General features: G+C 35.1%; 1 protein-coding gene across 1 annotated transcript in view; it reads left to right on the plus strand.

Moving 5' to 3' along the window:
- MTHFD2L (methylenetetrahydrofolate dehydrogenase (NADP+ dependent) 2 like) overlaps positions 1-20,853 on the plus strand; it is a 120,887-nt gene that overhangs the window by 96,181 nt on the left and 3,853 nt on the right. The window contains exon 8 of the mRNA XM_081302963.1: positions 3,502-3,627. Coding sequence (XP_081159089.1) covers positions 3,502-3,627 — 126 coding nt within the window. The remainder of the gene's footprint in view (positions 1-3,501; positions 3,628-20,853) is intronic.

Genomic DNA, 20,853 nt, shown 5'->3' on the forward strand with positions numbered 1-20,853 from the left:
TAAGGCAAGTTGTTTTAAAGTGGAGACTTGATTATAACTGAGTTATGATCATAATATAAAAGTTTTGGGTGGTGAGCACAATAGCAGAGAGTTTTGAAGCAAAGGTTTCAAACTCTTAGAGAATAAAGAGCCAATGAATGATTTCTTCCAACTAGGCTTCACCTTCTATAGTTTCCATAGCCTTTCAATAGTTCATTCAATTTTGATTCTATCAGTGGATTCACCTCCTGTTGAGGTCAGAGCCCTCTTGTTCCAATCACTTCTCCCAAACGCCACCTCTGAACGCTGCTGCATTGGGAACCAAGCTTTCAACATATGAGCCTTCAGTTTATATTCCAGGTCCAAATTATAAGAAGCCCCCTATTTCCTGAAATTTTCACTATCTTCTAATAACACCATAAGCTGGCAACAAAGACATCAACATGTGGCTTTTGAGGAACATTTATGATGCAAACCATAACACTAATGTTATTTCCCTCCTGTCTTAAGTAAAGTGATAAGCTCTGAAGTCTGCAAAGGTTCAGCAATAAATTAGTTGGAAAGAGGGAAAACAACTTTAGAAAAATGTTAGAAAGGGGTTGGGGTTGTGGCTCAGTGGTAGAGTGCTCGCCTTGCACTCTTGAGGCACTGGATTCAAACCTCAGCACCACACAAAAATGAAATAAAGATATTGTGTCCACCTACAACTAAAAAATAAATATTAAAAAAATGTTGTAAAAGACAAAGGAGAATGTTTAAATCTTAGAATTGGAAGTCACCACTCTTGCGAAGGTTTATAAATATGGCAGAACTTTAGAGGAGATCAAGCTGTTGCAGGAAACCAACACTAAAGGACAGCTGTGAGGAATAAAAGGATTACCAATATTTCTACCACTTTTATGAGTTTGGTGAGACAGAACACATACAATAAATCAAGCAAAGCAGATTTATTTATTTCTCACAGAAAGATAGCAAGAATAAATAGAAGCCTAGGATCCATGGCAAGCTAGTCTCCCAAGACTCAGGAAAACTGCTCTGGGAAGATGGAACCTCTTCTGTGCATGTTCTACATTGACATGGCTGTAGGACTTTCAAAGCATCCCACTGTGGGCCCTACTGGGATTGCTGGGCCTCAAGAATCACAGGGCATCCTGTTCTCAGAGAGATGAAGATATAGCCTGGGTTGTCCCAAACATTCCCTACTTATCTCAAGATGTCCCATACTTGGCTCATTCTGAGAATTACAAGTGGGAAGAGATAGAACTAGGTTGGCCAGGGTCATATGGGGAACTATCCCCCATAACTAAACTTCCCAATTCAATTCCTCTTTTACCCTATGCTGAATACTTCTGTTGAGGAATAAGGATAGTAAAAGTTACTCTTTGTGGCATATTTTATTATATTTCTTAAGATCTTTATATTGGGCTAACTCTTCTGTGTTCCTTTGTTTTCCTTCCTTCTTTCGTTCTTCTCTTTGAAACCATAGAGAGTAAATCTATCCCTTATTCAGTTTAACATATTGAAGACTCTACCATAATTATTGTTATTTTGTTTTATGGGGTTTTTCCCCCTGGTAATAAAAAGCTGGAGTTTATTCAAATACACCTCTATTTTAGAGGCATTCAGTATGCACTATTTTTGGTCTGTGACTATTTCGTGCCCTCTGTGAACTGTACATTAAGGGTCACTACAAAGTAGGGAGCTTAGATATACACACTATAAATCAACAGACTGCTTCCTTCATTAAGAAAGTCTTGCTATCAGAAAATATAGATGGATTGATTAAACAGTGTGTTTAGGAATACTTTTTCCCCTTATAGTTTAAGCTTTTTATATTGCTACAGACTAATAATAAACAGTTGAACTAAATAATTGAACAATTGAAATGAACTATGGACTTACTCTAATCATTTTGCTCTAAAATATCCTCTGAAATACAACCAGCTTTTCCAAAAAGAGTCTTCTAAAAAAGTAGTAGAAAATATTATACCTTTGTATCTGGACCCAATTTGTCTTACTTTTTAGTGAATTTCCAATCAAGTATATCACCTGATAAGAATTATACATTTATTTCCCTTGAAATTCTTCTTGCTGCTTATAATCCATTGTTTCAAGGTGACAACCTCCTGTTCAATTTTATATCATTTGCAAATGTGAGATATTCAACTATTAATGTGTTAAAAAAAAAAGACAAAACAAAACCCCCAAAATTTAGCCAACCACTTTTTAAAAAATAATTCTATATGAGTCTGTGGTTCAACTGGTCAGTTATGCTAGCCTTGGTTCATTCTGATGACCTTTCTGGGATTATTTAGGCATCTGCCATCAGCTAGTGGTTGTCTAGGGACTCATCAGTCTAGGTGTCCCCAGCTGAAATGACTCATCTCTGCTCCACAGGACTTGTAACCTCTAGTAGACTAGCTTGAGCTTGTTCTCATGGCCATGACAGGATGCAAAGAGAGATAGGAAGCACATGAGATCTCTGTAAGGATCAGCCCCACCCTTGGCATACAGTAGAGCAGAGCAAAGTAGAAAATAAATCTGGAGGAAAACAAAGATAAAATAACCATCATAATGTCAGTGTCTACTTCCAAATTCTTCATAAATTTTTGAAAATGGCACTGGTAAATATTTCTCTTAAAAGACCTCAATGGACCTCTATAGATATAGATGCACTGAAAAATCCCAAGGTAGATAGATCATCCAGCTGAGCTCAGTCAACTCACAGAACCATGAAAAATGATTATAATTGGTGTTTTAATCCACTAAGTTTGAAGATGACTTAGTAAGCATTTATTTTTTAAAATTTAAACCTTAGGTATATTAACTATACTGTTGTACTTGAAATAAAATTTGAAAATAGTTATAGGAAACATGATGATATAAGATCTGTATAGTTCTATCTTTTCAATGAGAATAAAGCTATACTGAATAGAGCTTACTATACTTTACATCTTTCAGAGTAATATACATAATGAATCAAAGAAACCAAGAAAAAAAGGGATAGCGTTTCATGTTTGGGGTTGATAAGATGCCACTAAATAAATGGCACTTTACCATAACCCTAGTGAATATTTTTATTATCCTCATTTTCCCTTTTCTCACTTCCTTCTTTTCTCTGTCCCCAATTTCTGAGTAGTTTTCATTCCATTTCACTCCTTATCAGTAGGAGCCTGTTTCATGTCCATAATCTTCTGATGATATTTATATTACATGAAATACAAAAGGATGCTGTTCAAACAGATATCCATATGGAGAAGTCAGGTAAGCAATCCTTAGGGTGATAGAGTAGTTCTTGGCAGAATTTCATCCACAAAAGACTCCATCTGCTACTATAATCATCTCTGTTCTTTGTTCTTTTGCCTGAGCAGAAATGGCCAGAATGCAGTTGGCATCTAACAAATGGTATATTTTGTATATTTTTTAAACTCTATGATGACAGAAACATTAGTACAAACCTTTGTTATACTCAAGGATAAAGTCTGAGTATTAGAGTGTTTCACAACTCCATTTTCTTTTCAGGTATTCCAAAGCTGATTACATCAGATATGGTTAAAGAAGGTGCTGCTGTAATTGATGTTGGTATCAACTATGTCCATGATCCGATAACAGGAAAGACAAAATTAGTTGGAGATGTGGACTTTGAAGGTAAGAAATCAAATATCTTTTGCTAAATGAAAAAAAATTCTGCTTTGCATGCTTTGAAGATAGAAAGAAAAACTTTCAGTTTTGTATGGACATCATTAAGTTATTAATCATCAACAACTCTTTCCTTTGAGGGAAGAATTTAATCATACTTGTATCATTCTTCCCTCTTTCCCTTCCTTTCTCCTATCCTTCCTTTTATTTTTCTTCCTCCCTTCCTTCTAATTGTACCACTAATCTTTGGTTTTAAGATCAAATTTCTTGTTGTACAGTTTTAATGAAAGAATTCAGCTGACCTTTCACAGACATTTGCATTATTTTTATTTTTTGGAGTAGTGTTATTTCTTGCTACATTTAGCCATCTGTGTTTTCTACTCAGCCATTCATTCTTAGAGTAAGAAGGGATCTTAGGTTGTGTTTGGCAATCCAGACTATAGTTCAGATCTACATAGTTGTCTAGAAAATTGAAGTTGATGTTTTTTCATTTTTGCCTTACAGAGGATAAACAAGAGGATTTAGGCTAAAATTTCTGTGGCCAATGAAAGATTTAAGACAGTCAACATGTAGTTGTAAAATAGAATAATTCCAACCAAATGAATGTTCTTTCTAATGATGAGAAGACTGAGCCCCAAGAGATATATGTTTCATGATGCCAGACCCCTAAACCAGTTTTACTTCCAATATCTTTGTCAGAATCTAACCTATATTTAGGTTTTCATGATAGCCTATAAGTCTTAGATGTGTACAAAGGTATGAATATGGTAAAGTGAGTGGGAACATTTCATATTAGAAGTATTTTATGTAAAAGACTGATCATTCTGACCCCAAAAAGAAGGACTACATGAAGATTTTATTTATTTATTTATTTTGCACTGGGATTGAACCCAGGATCACTTAACCATTGTGCCCCAGCAGACCCTACCCCCATTTATATTTTATTTAGAGGCAGGGTTTTGCTGAGTTGTTTAGGGCTTCACTAAGTTGCTGAGGCTAAGTTTGAGTTTGCAATACTCCTGCCTCAGACTCCCATACTTCTGTGATTACAGGCAAGCACCACCACCTGGCTAGATGAAGATTTTATTAGTTACAGGAATGTGCTTACAGATAAACTCAATCAATAATATGATATTTAAAATTCAGATATTTTATTTTTAAAACTATACTTTAAAATTAAAATGTTCAATATCCCTAGCAATCAGGGAAATGTAAATCCAACCTATACTGAGATTGTATCTCACTCCAGTTAGAATGACAATCATCGAGAATACAAATAATGATAAATGTTGGTGAGGATGTGGGAGAAAGGTATACTCATACATTGTTGATGGGACTGCCAATTAGTATAACCACTTTGAAAAACATAATTTCAGATTTTAAAATTTTACTTGGAACCTGGTCTTCAGCTGATAGTTTACCCAATTCCTAGCATGGTGTTGAATAAAATTTTAAAATGTAGACAGTAAGGAGGGTCCTAGGGTATTGGCCTCATATATGAGATTCTAAGATGTAACAGGGACTAGGTCCAGGTAAACACTTTGAACTTGGTGGTAAAGAAAAACTTAATGAGACATACATACAATACCTGCAGCTCTTGTGTCCTAGGAGTTTCCTAACTCACTCTCATACTTTTTACGGAATGGTGAATAAAAGCAAAGCACAGATGGACCTTATCAAAGGATACAATGCTGCCCTTGTAGGTTATAATTCGTAGGGTCCCCAACATGGATGGACTTCTAGTCTAGCAGGATGAGTGTGTCTGTGTGTGTGTTGTGTGTGTGTGTGTGTTGCATGTACATGCTGAAATTCTTAGGATATAACCTTATTTATTTATTTCATCTTTCAAGTTCAGTGATTCCAATCAGATATCAATAATTTCTCAACTCACATGAGTAAAGATGCATTTCATTTTAAAACCTGGCATGTTATTTTCTGCGGTGTCATTCTGTTTCTTGATAACATTATAGTTACTATGTGTTTATTGCAAAATCACATATCAGATGGCATGGACAGCATAGATAACCAGATCAAACAAACAAACAAAAAAAAGCTGGGATGTTTGCAATTCACAACCTTGATTGTGCCTGTGGGACAAGCTTAGCTAGCAGTTCTTCATCATATTTTATAAGCCTCTTTTTCTCATAGGGTATTTCATTGGTCTCAGATGATTTCCATGCTTTCTTGTATTTAACCAAGAATAGTATTTTGTTCATGAAGGTTTGCTGAAAATATTATAAAATAAGTATTTTGGGGTGTGTGTATGTTCAGTGATCAGACAGATATGCACTTAAGGCTGCATACTGCTCAACTTGGTATCTGTTAAATCAAATTGTAGTTCTCTGTACCTAAGTATTTAATAAAATTTCAAAAAGAAAATGATAAAGAGAAATAATAATATAAAATGAACAGAAAAAAACCATTGGACTAGATAACCAAAGAGGTTATTTTAGACATGCACTGTTGTCTGATATCTTTGCAACCTCTCTGACCATCAGTATTTCAGTGTTACGGTAGCCTCCCCTTATCCAAGGTTCTGTTTTCCTGGCATACTCAATGAGAAAACTGTAATTGTATCATCTCATATTATCACAAGAAGAAGGCTGAGTATAGTACATAAAATATTTTGAGACACAGAGGGGGTCCACATTTATGTAACTATTATTAAGGTCTAATATTTAGTTGTTCTATATTCTTATTATTGTTATTAATATGCCTTAATTATACATAAAACTTGAACATATGTGATATGTATAGGAAGAAACATGATATGTAGAGTTGGGTACTATCTTCAGTTTCAGACATCCAGAAACTGAACATATCCCCCATAGATAAGGGAGACTCATATATATCAATGGGTCCCTTTAGCTTTAATGTTTACTACATCCTGGACATTCAACAAGGCACTACCAGATGATCATGTAAAAACACAGAAACTCTTAGGCCAGAATTTTCCAATCCTGTCATAAAAAACGCCTATATGATTGCTAGTAGTTGTTGCTGCCCTGTTGGCTGGTGGAACCAGAGCTCTAAGGAAGATCAGGACTTGGTAAAGAAGGCCTTGCCAGGAGGCCGTGACTCAGCCACCCATATGAGCAGGCAAGTGATAGGTTTTGACATGTTGTTCTTTAGGTTGTTCACAGGACTTAACCTGAGGTGAGGGATGATCCCCAGCTAAAAGGGAGGGACTTTAACTTGGGTTATGCCACAAAACTCATAGGTAGCATTTGGCTGCAAATTGCCACAGGGAAAGTGTGCCTGCTTTGTGAGTATCGATGAAAGTTTCACTATAACTACTGCCAAGATAAAGCGGATGTAGGTAAAATCAAATGTTGAAATAAATTATCCTTGCAGAAATGTTTGGCTCATTAATGAAGGAAATCAAGCAACCCATTTAAAATAGATTATACTTATGGGAATGATTTATTGACATAAATAAACAAATTGATTGTGACAAAAAGGATGAATGGCGCCCCAGAGGAAGTGGTGCTGGCATAAAACTTCACACTAAATGAAATTTCAGAGATATTTCATGACATTGAAAGGGCAAAGGATAAAAATGCTGGAAGTTTATGCAAACCGAGGAAGGAATCTGAGAATTTTCCAAGATAGAAAAAAAAATTGCTTTCTCCAAATAGTAAGTTATATGACCAGAAGAAGGCATTCACCAAGGTATTCTTGACAGGAGTTTTCAAAGAAATAAAAAACTTATACTCAATGTTTCTAATGTTTTAAATTATGGAACCCTAAATAAATATTAGTTTTCCTATTATTTTCAATTCCAAATATATCTATAAACTATGGTAAGAGACTTTTAAATGTTTTGACAAAAGCTTTTAAAGATCATTGAACAAATATAATTTTCCCTATTGATTATTAATATTGATTTGCAGTGTTTTAAAAATCATTTTTATGATCTTACTGTACTGTGAAAACTAAGTACTGCTATATTTATCCCTGTATAATAGAATATCATGAAATTAGTGATCAGTAGTTCAAATTCATATACAATGCCATAATCACCACTATGACATGATTATCCAATTTGTTTGGCAACAGTTTCTCACTATTATTCTTGAAGTACTATCCATGCAGGTGATTCAGGGTTGTTTATCAGTTTTCTAGAGACTCAATGCTTCTACTTTGCCTCCATATATATCTAACATGGGCCGGTTGTGCAATGTCAAACCTCTCCAGGTGCTTTGAGAAATAAATAGGTCCTCAAATTAGTACGATTTTGTTTTGTATTAATCCCCCCTTACAAATCTCAAAATGATTCATCACTGCTTTCAGCCTCTAATAAATACTTAACTTCAGTTACCTGAACAGATCTACCCTACCAACTCAAGACATTAAAAGAAGAAACAGGAGTTGGGGTTGTGGCTCAGTGGTAGTGCACTTGCCTAGCATGTGTGAGGCACTGGGTTCAATCCTCAGCACCACATAAAAAATAAATAAATAAAATAAAGATAGTGTGTCTATCTAGAACTAAAAAAGAAAGAAAGAAGAAACAGTATTTAAAAGCATCAGTGACTAAATTATTTCTATGTCTGAAAGTTCTTTTTCATTACCAATCATCATGTAATGAATAATCTCTTTGGAAAATTTGGATTTGATATATATTATTAATTTTTAACACTATGAACTTCTTTTAATCATTTTAATCATTTTCTATTGTAGCTTTGAAGTAAACTATGTATTTCTGATAAAGAAAACTTCATTCTCAATCAGGAGAATTATGAAGGAAGCAAGAGATTATGTGATGTGAGTGGCAAACAGTTTCTGAATAACAAGCTGGAAGGCAGTCTCTAGTGCCAGTCTCAGACGCTCATAATTACTTTGTTTTTATAACCACAATTCACCAAATGGATTTGGTCAGCTGCACAGTCTAATTAATGACTTCCCGTGCTGTTAATTCAGTTGCCCTTGCTCACGCTGGTGAACTCTTGGGCCTCATCTATACCTTATACCTAACACCCAGATGTTTTTATAGCCTTTTGAAGCTTTAATAGCTTTGCTTCAGTTTTATGATGCATTCCACAGGGATTGAGGTGGAATGAAAAGAACTGGAATGTCTGTTCCTTATTACCTGCCACCCCTCCTCCCTGTCTTCCAGTCTGGACCACACCTCTCTACTGGTCTAAACCAAAACGGGGGAAAATAACACAGGGTAGAACTTGTGAAAAGGAAGCAAAAAGATAGAAGGGAGGAATAATGTGTGACATATTTCTCAAAATCAAAATAGGTGAGGTTAATGTCTAGTGTGAATTTTCCCTCTACAGTGTTTTAAAGTTATAGGGTAGTAAATAGAAATGTTAAAGATTAGTCTAAAGGTACCTTATACTGTTGATTAAACTGATTTAAATTGTAAAAATAATAGCCATATTTTATGGAAAAGAATGTCCACCCCTCTAACACAGCCAATATTATTTTTACAGTTTTTTAAACTCTGTTGTTTCCAGATGTTTTATATAAACATATTTTATATAGCTTGAGGAATATATAACTTACGCAGTTACGCACTTTCAGTGCTAAGGCTCTAATGCATAGTTGTGTTCAGTGAATTTATCATGATTTACTCCACCCTTTCTTATTACACACTTATGTGGTTTTCATTTTTTTGCTCTAAGTTTTATGCATGAATACAGGTTAAGCTGCTATAACAAAGGGACACCAAAATATATTAACTCAAGATAATTTAGCCCTCTCCCATCAATGTTGGAAGTTAGACAGGTAATCAAGGGAGTGGGGCAGTTAGGTTCATTCAAGGATACTATTTTGATCTATCCTAATGTTTATAGTAGTTTGCTGGAGCTGCCAAAGCAAAATATGACTGATGGCATGGCATAAACATCAAAAATCTATTTCTCATAAACCTTGAGACTAAAAGTCCAAGATTGAAGGGTCATTAGGGTTATTTCTTCTGTGTTCTCTCACCTTAGCATGTAGATTGTCATCTTTTCCCTGTGTTTTCATACAGTCTTACCTCCGTACATGTTCAGATTCAGATTTCCTCTGTTTCTAATGACATCATCATATTGGATTAGACCTTATTTTAATGACCTCATTTAACCTTTTTGCCTCTTTCAGTATCTTTTCTCAAAATACAGTCACACTCTAAGGTACTGGGTGTTAGGACTTTGCTTATGAATTTTGAGAGGACACAATTTATTTCATAACACTGTTCTGCCTGAGTATTGTCCTCCATACAGTTGAGGTTGAAAGGCCTTTTCATGAACATTCTCTTCCATGGGAAGGTCAAAGAGAGTGCAGGGCAAGTAGCTCCACCTTTAAGAAAATTGAACTAGAAAGTTTCATGCATCATTTCTGCTAATGCCCTGTGAGCCTGACCTGTGGTCATGTATGGGAATGAAAGGGATGTAGAATCCATGTTGTCTGGATTGGATACAATACTTGGGTGAATGATAATCCACCCTACACATATGAACATGAAAACTAATCTCTTACTTGAAGGAAAAAAGAAAGAGATATCATTATCCAACATCCATGCATCAGTTGATCTATGTATTCTGAATTAATTCAGTTGTGAAAACCTTAGGAGACAATCTTATCATTGTTGCCTTGCTTTTGGTTTCAAAACATGTACTATTTAAAATGTCTTCTTGCAGAGTTGGTGGATGCCTAGTGTCAGTTCTCATTCTTACAGTATTAATTCTAAACTTTCTGTAGGTCAATATTATATAGCTCCACAATAAAATTTGTGCAAATAGTATAGCCTCGCCTCAATGTCTTCAGTTATAATTAAACTTGCTTTATTAGTAAATAATTAATAGAGATTGGTTACTTTTGTCCACTTTATGCCATTTTGAAGAGTGTATCAAGTTTCTTAATGGCTTTCATTTTTCATATTTCTGTTGTTAATGAATAATTTCAATCTCTTGATTATTACTGATGTTTTTAGTGTGACTCTTCCAGTTCTTTAATTTAGATTCATTCATTTAGTTTTCATTCACAAACATGTTGGAGCATCTACTATGTGTTAGGCATTGTTATAGGCCCTTGAGTTACAAGAATGACTTAAAGAAACAAAGTTGTTACCTACAAGTAGCTTACATTTGGGCTAGAGGAGACAGATAATAAACAAATGCATACATATACATATGATGCATAATGCAGTGTTTAGTGTTACAAAAACAAAACAAGACAAGGGATCCAGAGAATAATGAGGTAAAGTTGCTTAGAAAGGGTGGTTAGGCAAGGCTCACAGCTAACCTTAACAAAATAGGGAAGAGAACCATGTGGATATATGAGGAACAAACATTCGAAACAGAGTAGCAAATGCAAAGACCTTGGGAATGTTCCAGCCAAACATAGCAGCTAACTGTGAGGAGAGGCATGCTTGGTGGTTTTGATGAGCAGCAAGGGGGCTGCTATAATTAAATGTAGTAAATAAAAGGGGGAAAGGTAGGGGAAAGCCAGAAACAGCAGAAGAAGTTGCTAGAGCTGGCAAATGTAGGACCTTATAGACCATGGAAAGGAATTTGGATTTTACACTAAGTGCAAGGATAGCCATTAGAGGATTTGGGACTAAGAAATGATGTTGGACTTGTTTTTAAGAGTATCACTCTGAATGGTGCCTATGCTTTTTGGAGAGGTAAGGGTGTAAATAGGGGTACCTGTTAAGAGGCTATTGCAATTATCCAAGTAAGAAATGATGGGGTGTGGACCAGGATGGTAATGGGTAAAGATGTTAAGAGGTAGTTAGATGGTAGATATAATTTAAAAGGAGAGTTGGAATGATTAGTTAAATGATTAAATATGAGGAAAAAAGAAGATTTAAGTATGACTCTAAAGGTTTTAGAATAAGCAAGAGTGGAGGTGCCAGTTCTACAGTCCTCTGGGGATGAATCTTAAAGGTCAATTTCACTGAAGTATGCTATGCATATTTAGGGTAGAGAGTAGGTAAAAGGAAGAAGGGGCTCTTTCCAGGTAGAGAGAGCAGCAAATAAAGACAAATGGAAAAATTTTAGGAGGACTTAACATACTCTAAATTGTAGGCCAAATGTATGACGTTGCAAACAACTGTGAATGTGCCCCAAATAGTTGGAGTTTTACCTTGCATTTTTAAAAGAATATCCACTAGGCAAGAGATCTCTCCCCAAATGAGACATATAAAATGTGGGACACCATCTTGTCAGAATTATTCCTCAAAGTTTCAAACCAATAGTCAACATGTTGACAAAAGAGGGTCTAGAATTATATAGAAGCCCAATATCATTCATATAAAACAAAAACTCTAGGAGGGTTTTTAAAGATGGTTTTCATTTGCTCTCGCTCCTTTGAGTGGCCTATATTTGAAACCTCAGAGTTATTTTTCACTCCCTGCTCTACTTATATCATGTCCAACCTTTCAGAAAAGACTATGTTCAGGCTGACTTGTGTTTGAATCCTGGCCTTGCTGCTTAAAACAATTATGATCTTAGGTAAATCACTTCACCTGTCTGAGGCTTGATTTTATCATCTGAAAAACAGATAATAATACCTATCGTATAAAGTTGTTGTGAAGATTAAATGAAATAATCACCATACATGGGCTAATTAAAGTATGTGAATTGCTGAGCATAATGGCTGGCAGAAATCAGTGCATGTTTGTGTGAACATTATTCCCCCTTTCTGTTCCCCATTCCCACTATACTAATCCAGGAGTCTAGAACTTCATTTGCCATGATGCTCCTCATAACTTTCTGTTCTCAGCTCTCTTATGGTTCAGTTTGTTTTTTACCCAATGCTCATCTGAATCAGCTTGAAAGAAATATGCTTATTCCTATCTTCCTCAAACTCCTAGAGCAGGTTTCATCTGTCTTCATCACTTTGTTCTTATATCACCTTGTGCTTTTACTTGGTTGTCCTCACCTAAATTGTGTACCTCCATAGTGTAAACTTCTGTCTTGCATTTCATTCTTATTTTCATCCTATACCAGGTCCTAGCCTTCTTAGTCATACTACTGGCTATTTGTATCTCCATCTTCTGTACTTATAAACCTATAGGGTCACTCTTAAGTATTTCCCTAAATTTACCTAAATGGGACACAGCTCCCACTTAATGTAGCAGAAAATACAATATTAATCTACAACAACCTGCACAAGTTCCTGGGTTCAACCCCTAGCACCCCCTCCCCTGAAAAAAGTAAATAGTGTACAACAATCCACAATTATTAATGAATGACATATCTGTTGATTCATTTACTGACTTACTCAGCTAATTAAGTGAGTGCTGCTTCACTTATATACTTTACTGGGTATATAGCCATGTATATTATAGACAAAGTCCCTAGAATTTATATTTTCCAGTTTATATCAAAGTCAGTTTCCTTTAAAAGTGGTTTTAGTACTGCTTTGATCCATGTATGTGTCCTACCACATGGGAAAGTAAGAGCATATTACCAATTCAAAGGAAACAAGACTGTTTTTGAACTATACCACTTTTACTGAACTATTTATCTGTGATACTATAAAGAACCAAGTTAAAGTGACTCCCCACCCTCACAATTTTCATTATTAATATTTTATCAATTTTTGGTGTTCAATAACTATAAGGTAGCCAAAAGTCCAGCTTTACTGTAAGGGAGGACCTATTACTCTAATCCAGAGGTGATCTATCTCAATCATTTGGGACAGGTTGATGGAAAGTGCAAAACCTCTCTGCTGGGACTATGTTTCTAACACACAGGTAGGTCATTTTATAAAACAAGTAGAACCACTGATGGTAACTATGAGATCCTTACTGTCAGTGAGCAAACTGCCTTCTTGTTGCTTATAACATGGACAAGATGGTTATTGTGAAGGATAGATGTTTGAAAACAAGTCTACCTTTAAAGACATTCTATTTAGTAGGGCATATTTGACATGGAATGGTCTACTTTTATGGAGAAGAGTTAAAGTTGAGGCACATTAAGTTCACATCCACAGGACCAAGAGAAGCATCTGATAGCTCTAGAAGTTTTCTTTCTTTTTTATACTACAGTGACATTTTTTTGTAATTGTGTCTCAGTGTCCTGTATTAAGATACAAATATTTTGTTGGTTATGCTTTCTATTGAGTTTTTTTAATTTGATTTATTGTATCCTTCATTTCAAGGATCAGCTTTCCCTCTCCTTGGTCTATTCCCAAAGGACTTAAAAACAGCATATTACAGGGACACAGCCACATCAATGTTTATAGCAGCACAATTCAAAATAGCTAAACTGTGGAACCAACCTAGATGCCCTTCAGTAGATGAATGGATAAAAAAAATGTGGTATATAAACACAATACATATTACTCAGCAATAAAAGAGAATAAAATCATGGCATTTGCTGGTAAATGGATGGAGTTAGAAAAGATAAGGCTTAGTGAAGTTAGCCAATCCCCCCAAAAAAACAAATGCTGAATGTTTTATCTGATATAAGGAGGCTGATTCATAGTGGGGTAGGGAGAGAGAACATGGGAGGAATAGACAAATTCTAGATAAGGCAGAGAGGTGGGAGGGGAAAGGAAGGGGCATGGGGTTAGAAATGATGGTGGAATGTGATGGACATTATAGTCCAAAGTACATGTATGAAGACACAAATTGGTGTGAATATACTTTGTATACAATCAGAGATATGAAAAATTGTGCTCTATATGTGTAATAAGAATTGTGATGCATTCAACTGTCATATATAAATAAAAAAATAATCAAAAAATAGATACAAATATTTTTGAAAGAGATCTTTTATCTCTTTTTATTTAGGGTTGATTATGTTAGACTGCTGAGAACAAATCCCTGCCATGAAATGTGGAGGATAACCCAAACAGTCTATCTAGTTTGTCACTCTAATATGAATTTTTAATGACTTAAGGAAAAAAGATTAAGGGCAGAAAGAAAACATATTAGTAAAAATTATGGGAGATGATAATTTTTTTAAAAAGACACTGGAAGGGCAGGTATTTTTAGTCATTTTCCCAGCTCTTATTAGAGTTACCAGAAATGGCACACAATATTTCTGTCCTGTCAATCAAAATTGAAATGGGCAATGATAGCTGGCACCATCCATGTTTAGTAAGAAGGTTCCACTGATGAGTGATAACCAGATTTCACAGAGAGCAATTTTAAACTTTTGCCTGTTGATTGTTTTGCTCTTTATTTGCACTGAATGTTTTCTAGGTACTTTGAGAGGTATTTTTTAAGCTATCTCTATTTCTGATACAGCTATGCAAATATATAAAGGTATTTATTTAATATAAAAGTAGGAAAAGTATCAGAAGGAAAGAAAGAAGACTTACAACAAAGTTCTTGTAAGTATAGCTCACTAACCTAATGAAGTCATCACAATTAAAAAAAAATGTAGATAAGAGTCTCATGCTCTTCTACCCCATGAATCCTCTCTGTTCCACTACTGCTCACAGAATGCCATGATAATATCTTAATACTATATATGTAGAAAACTTGTGGAAACCTCTGGAATCATATAACCAGATAAATGCAAGAGGAAGCATAGAAATTTGCGTCTGGGTCACATGATTCCTTATTGCCTTGGAAAGTTCAGTGGTGAGCCATTCATCTACTAATGGCCCCTTTGCTTACCTGGTGCATCATTTTTATACCAGCCATATGAGAAAGTATAGTGTTTTCCATATTACTTCCTGAGTCATACTATTTCTTGAGTCCTATGCCATTCAGGTTTTTCTGGTTGATATTCCTGTACTTCATTTTCCTGAAGCTTGTCTCCCCTTCATTATAGTGGATATGTTTGAGAGGCCATGCCTAAGTGGCTTGCATTTAGAAGCATGGGAAAATTCTCCAAGCATTTAATTTAGACAATTACATATGTATGCTAGGAGACTGAAATTCACATGAGAGAAGCAAGAAATTTTTGTTCTGCCACCTTGGCACAGATAAGAAACCATCCCTCTTCTTTTTGAGGCAGGAAGTTTGTTTTAAAAATTAGTTGTAGCATTGTGAGAAATCTGACATGGGCCATAGACTAATTTTTTTTTCAGTGACAGAGAATCAGACAAAATAGAGAAAAGAACAATATTACAGAACTTGAGATATTAGTTTTTCTTCTTCCTCCACTTGCAAAAGTAGATTTATAGAGCACAAATATTTCCTTTGATTTTTACCAGAATATACAGTTTCTATAACAAAACAAAAATGTAAAAAGCAATTTTGTTTAAATACATCTAGAAATTCCATTATTTGGGGGCTTGGGATACAATACAGTGTAATCACCACATAGAACTTCACAATCTGCCAAAGAATTAGGCAGTATTTTAGACAAAGTATTTTAGATGAGAATTTGGATTATTAAGTGCCAGGTCCTGGGAACTTAATATACAGTTTCCAGAGGAAGTAATGACACAGAACACACAAGCTGGAGACACCCTGTCATGAAGCATGGGTTGCTGGTGCCAAAGGTTAATGATTGTACCTTTCTTTTGTTCTTACTTAAGTAGTTATAGAGCATTTTAAATATTCCTGGTGTTGCTATTAGTATCCTTCATGAGTAATCTTTCCACACCCTGTGACCACATGTCACCACTGAATTTTTTTGAGGCATAGACTGAACACCTAGTTTCTTTCATCATCCTGTCATCATCTCAGTTTTAACACGAAATAATCTTTGCTTCATACATATTGTTCTTATTCTATTAATTGAAACATGATTTGCTTCAAGTAAGAATAATGGGAATCATGTCAAGCCATGCTCATCTTTATTCTTCCATTTAGAAATCTGAAGCCAATAACTTTAAAAAAAAAAGAGCTAGAGTAGAGCATATCAGATTAGATATATATTCCAGGCAGGACACATTTCTTTGGTAAATGACATACATGAGTCTGAAACTTTATGAAAACAGAAGATAAATTCTTCCTTTAATTTTCTATTGAAAATTACATATTAGTGATTATTTTTCTCTCAAAAGTTTCACTTTACAAAACTGGCCATTCCTAAATATATAAATAATTAAGTTCATTCACAGATGACTTTATTAAAGTTTATTCACCTTGAACACCATAACTATAGCTACCATTATTCAACTTTAGTTTCCTGACTCCTGCCCTCAGGGTCATACGCCATGACCCTTTCCCCAGCCTCAATTCTTTCCTCTTGCTGTTTTCCTCACATGCTGCTGTAATAATGAACTTCTCTCAGTTCCTCCATTCCATCAGCTTCCTTGTCAAATTCAAACAGTCATTGCTTTTCCTTTTCCCTATGTCTGCAGTGCTCTTCCTCTTCTTTCTCCCTCATGTGTCCATCAGGTTTTAAGTTTTCTGTAATTTTTGAATCTTTTGATGAGCCATATATCTAACTTCCATTCCTTCTCGGAGGTGCTCGCAGAAGAACCTGAATTTATTCTCCTCTTAGTACCTCTCTCCTTTCTTTACACCCGTATTATCATATCACTTCATTAGATAAATGTACAAACACAAAGCAGATAGTTTTCCAAGTTGATTTATCCCATCCCCAAGTATATTTTCCCAAGTATTAAAAATACTTCAGCTCTTGCTTTCAAGTTAATCTCCTCAATGGAGAGTCTGCATTATATACCAGGCACACCATAAGCTGACCACTTCCTGCTTTGTCTTCTGCAGCTCTTCCCCTTTACTCCTACATGGCAGCCATACTGCACTTCTTATACTGTTTCCCAGAGTTCAAGCTGCTTTCCATCCAAAGGAAACTTCTTGACACCTTTATCACAAACGTTGTCACCCCTACCAAGAACACTGTTTTCCACCTCTCTGTCTCAATTGGAAAAGTGAGGCATAGATACATTTTACACACACACACACACACACATTACGTAATATATATAATATATATATTCAGTGCTCAGACTCCGAATTATTCACAGTGCAATAAACATTTTATTTATGAAATATATTTCATAGCCATGGCTCAGTAATTATTTAGGTAATTGTATTTTTAACATCTTTCTCCCCAACTAGACTATAAACTACAAGAGGCAGTAACTATGTCTGTCTTGTATAGGAACATTTATTCTGAATCTGGGCCATTTTGTAGCACATGAGGGAAAAATGACAATAAAGTATAGGGTTACGAAATGATGAAAGACAAAGATGTTGGAATAGATGATAAAACATCTTGATGGCTGTGACAAACAATTTATAGTTTATCCTAGATACAGTGAATATATAGAAGCTTAAATGATCAAATCTGTGTTTTAAAAAATAAATCTGGCAGCAGATAGTATGGCTGATATGACAGATTGAGAGCCAGAAGACTACTATAGTAGGTGATAAAAAATGGCCACACATTTCTTCTCTCTCAATATGCACATCCTCTTTGCATTGTGACTTTGTTACTCTTCTTATACCAAGCATTTGACTTTGAGCATAACTGTGAAACTTGCTTTAGCCAATTAGACATTATCCACCATGATGGAAGCCAGGGTGTGAAAGCATTTGCATACTGGGATTTTCCTGGGACTTAACTAAGAACTTGAGGCCACCACATGAAGCAGCCTTCACAGCCTTACTGAAGCAGTGAATCTCAACAGATTTTTGAATTTCTATACCTTGTTTATATGTATAATACTCCTCTCCCACCTTTAGAAACACCTCTTACTTCAGGCAGTGATATTCACTGGTATATACTAGAATCTTGTGGTAGGAGGAGGCATATATAATTTGACCTCATTTCACAGGAGAATCCAACATACTCTGATGGTAAATTGAAAAACATTCTATAAATTTTATGGACCAACGAATTAACAGTTAACTCAGCCTGAAGAGTTAACAGAATCCACAAAGGAAGTGACATTTATGTTAGCTCTGAGGAGAAAGAATAAATATTTCCCAGACAGAGCAGTGAGGGTAGGGCATTTTAGACAAAGATATATAGAGCACACACTCTTAAACATTCTAGGTGGTGCTAGTGAAGCCATGGAACTTTCAAAAAAAAAATCTATGGAAGTTATTTTGCAAGTCTAAAGTTTGCAGAAAGGTCATTAAAGTAGATTTTCATGATAATTACTGCCTTTCATTAAAATATTCTTATTTTCAGTAACTTGATTTAAACATTACCAAGTAATTTCCACCTAAGTCTCATCCCTAAGAATAAGTTACACACAAAATAGAATTTGATAATTGTTTTATCTGCCTTCATTGTCAAACAGTGCTGATAACTAAAATGATGGTGATTTTATGAAATTAAATTTAACTCTGATTTTTCCCTCTGAGTTCATTAGCCTCTCATGAAATTGCTAATATCAAGATCTACTTTCTGATTCTTATAATACAGAACTTTTAGTATTTTCCTTAACACATGCACACATATACCTTCAAGGTAAATACCCACTTCCAAAGGCTGATCTTTATGTAAATAAGTCTCTGAAGAATATTATTACCCTCTAACACTTCTGTATTTCTTTAGTGAAGTATATAGAACACCTTCTCTCTTCTGAACACACACAATAATAAGATTAATCTTTAAAAAAATCATCTTTATAAGCTGACCCTGTCTGCCTTTAAGGAAAAATCAACCAATGAGAAGATGCTTTGGTGATGTAAAACCTATTAAATTACTCTCTTTTGGACATGATTGGGTAAGAGACTTCTCAGGACATCAATCATGCAATGAATTTCTTTTTCTCCCATGACTAATCTTAGCTCATAAGATTATGGTACTTCACAAACACATTATTTTAAGATAGGTTTGAAATGGTTATGCAAAATGGTTATACAAAATCATTAAACTAGAGAATTTTATGTTTAATATTTTTAGATTACAGGATCTTGCTGTTGTCTAAGCTTGCCTTGAATTCCTAGGCTCAAGTAATCCTCTGCCTCAGCCTCCCAGTTAGCTGGGACAACAGGCATACACCATCACACCTGGCTGAGATTCTTTTAAAACTTTAGCATCTATACCCATTGGCATTTGCCAATATTTCCTCACCTTTCTTGAAAAATCACTTTCTTCTGTATGTTGATATTTATGTAAATAGACAATACATTAACACCACAGCCACCAGCATATAAGCAATTATTTTCCTCATATATAGATACTCAGGAAAACCACATCAAAAGGAATAGAGACCTAATATGCTTTTTATTCAAATTAATCACCATCTACCTTTCATGACTGTGTACAAGCTTTATCTTTATGTTCATATACTTTATTTCAAATATAAAATATTTGAATAACCAGATATGTTCACAGTGATATTACAATCTTCTTCCTACTAATGAATTTTCCGGGTTCCACTGATGCTTCTAAATGCTTGCTAATGTCCAGAGAAGCCCTAGCCCAAGTCAGATGAAGGCTCTTACCACATAGGCCTAATTCTGTGAAGAGTGATAGGCAGGACAGAATGAATTTGTGTTGGTTTCCACCAGTCAAGTACACAAAAATACAGGAGCTAAGCTAAAAACTTCAGGCAAGTCCTATTCATGCAATAGCTTATTCCCATTCCTTCTTCCTCCACTTTTCAGCAGGAATACAATAGTAAGCATGTTGTGAAAAACATAATTTTGAAGAAGATTATTATAATACCTGAGAAGACTGGTGGTTTATCTGATCTGACATCCAAGGAATAAAGCAACTCAGACTGCTAAACCAGCTGTGTAATTTGGAGAGCAAGATGTAATTCAAAGTTGATGACTATGAATACTCAAAGTAGGAAAATTAATACATTAGAACCACTTTCTCTCTTTCTCTCTCCCTTTTCCTGTCTCCCTCTATTTCTCTCTTTCAGGATATCCTAGAAATCCTTTGAAAAAACTAAGTTAATTTCTGGCACTTGACTCATTCTTGGGACTTTTCTCCTTGTTCACTTCATGATAATACAGTTGTACTGGGACAGGGTGATATTATGGGGTCATACAGTCTTTTGAATCTGACCATTAAGAGTGTCTCTCTCTTATGGGAGAGTGACAAGGCATTGTAACTTCAGTGAGCCACACTTTCTCACCAATTAAAATAAATAATATTAAATTATTAAATTAATATTTATAAAGCCCAGGGTGGTGGCAAATACCTTTAGTCCCAGCTAGTCAAAAGGCTGAGGGAGAAGAATTGCTTGATCCCGGGAGTTTGAGACCAGCCTGCGCAACATTGTGAGACCCATCTCAAAAACAAAACAAAAAATAAATAAATAAAATTCTTGGAAAGTAATAAATACTCAAGAAACAGTAGCTATAGTTACTTACTATTTTCCCATATACAAATTATATTTAAGTCACTTTACCTTTCAGAGTTGAAAACCAAACTACATAAAAACAATTTTATGACC

This window comes from Spermophilus citellus (genome assembly GCF_964194105.1).
Source record: "Spermophilus citellus genome assembly, chromosome: 8".
NCBI classification, from domain to species: Eukaryota; Metazoa; Chordata; class Mammalia; order Rodentia; family Sciuridae; genus Spermophilus; species Spermophilus citellus.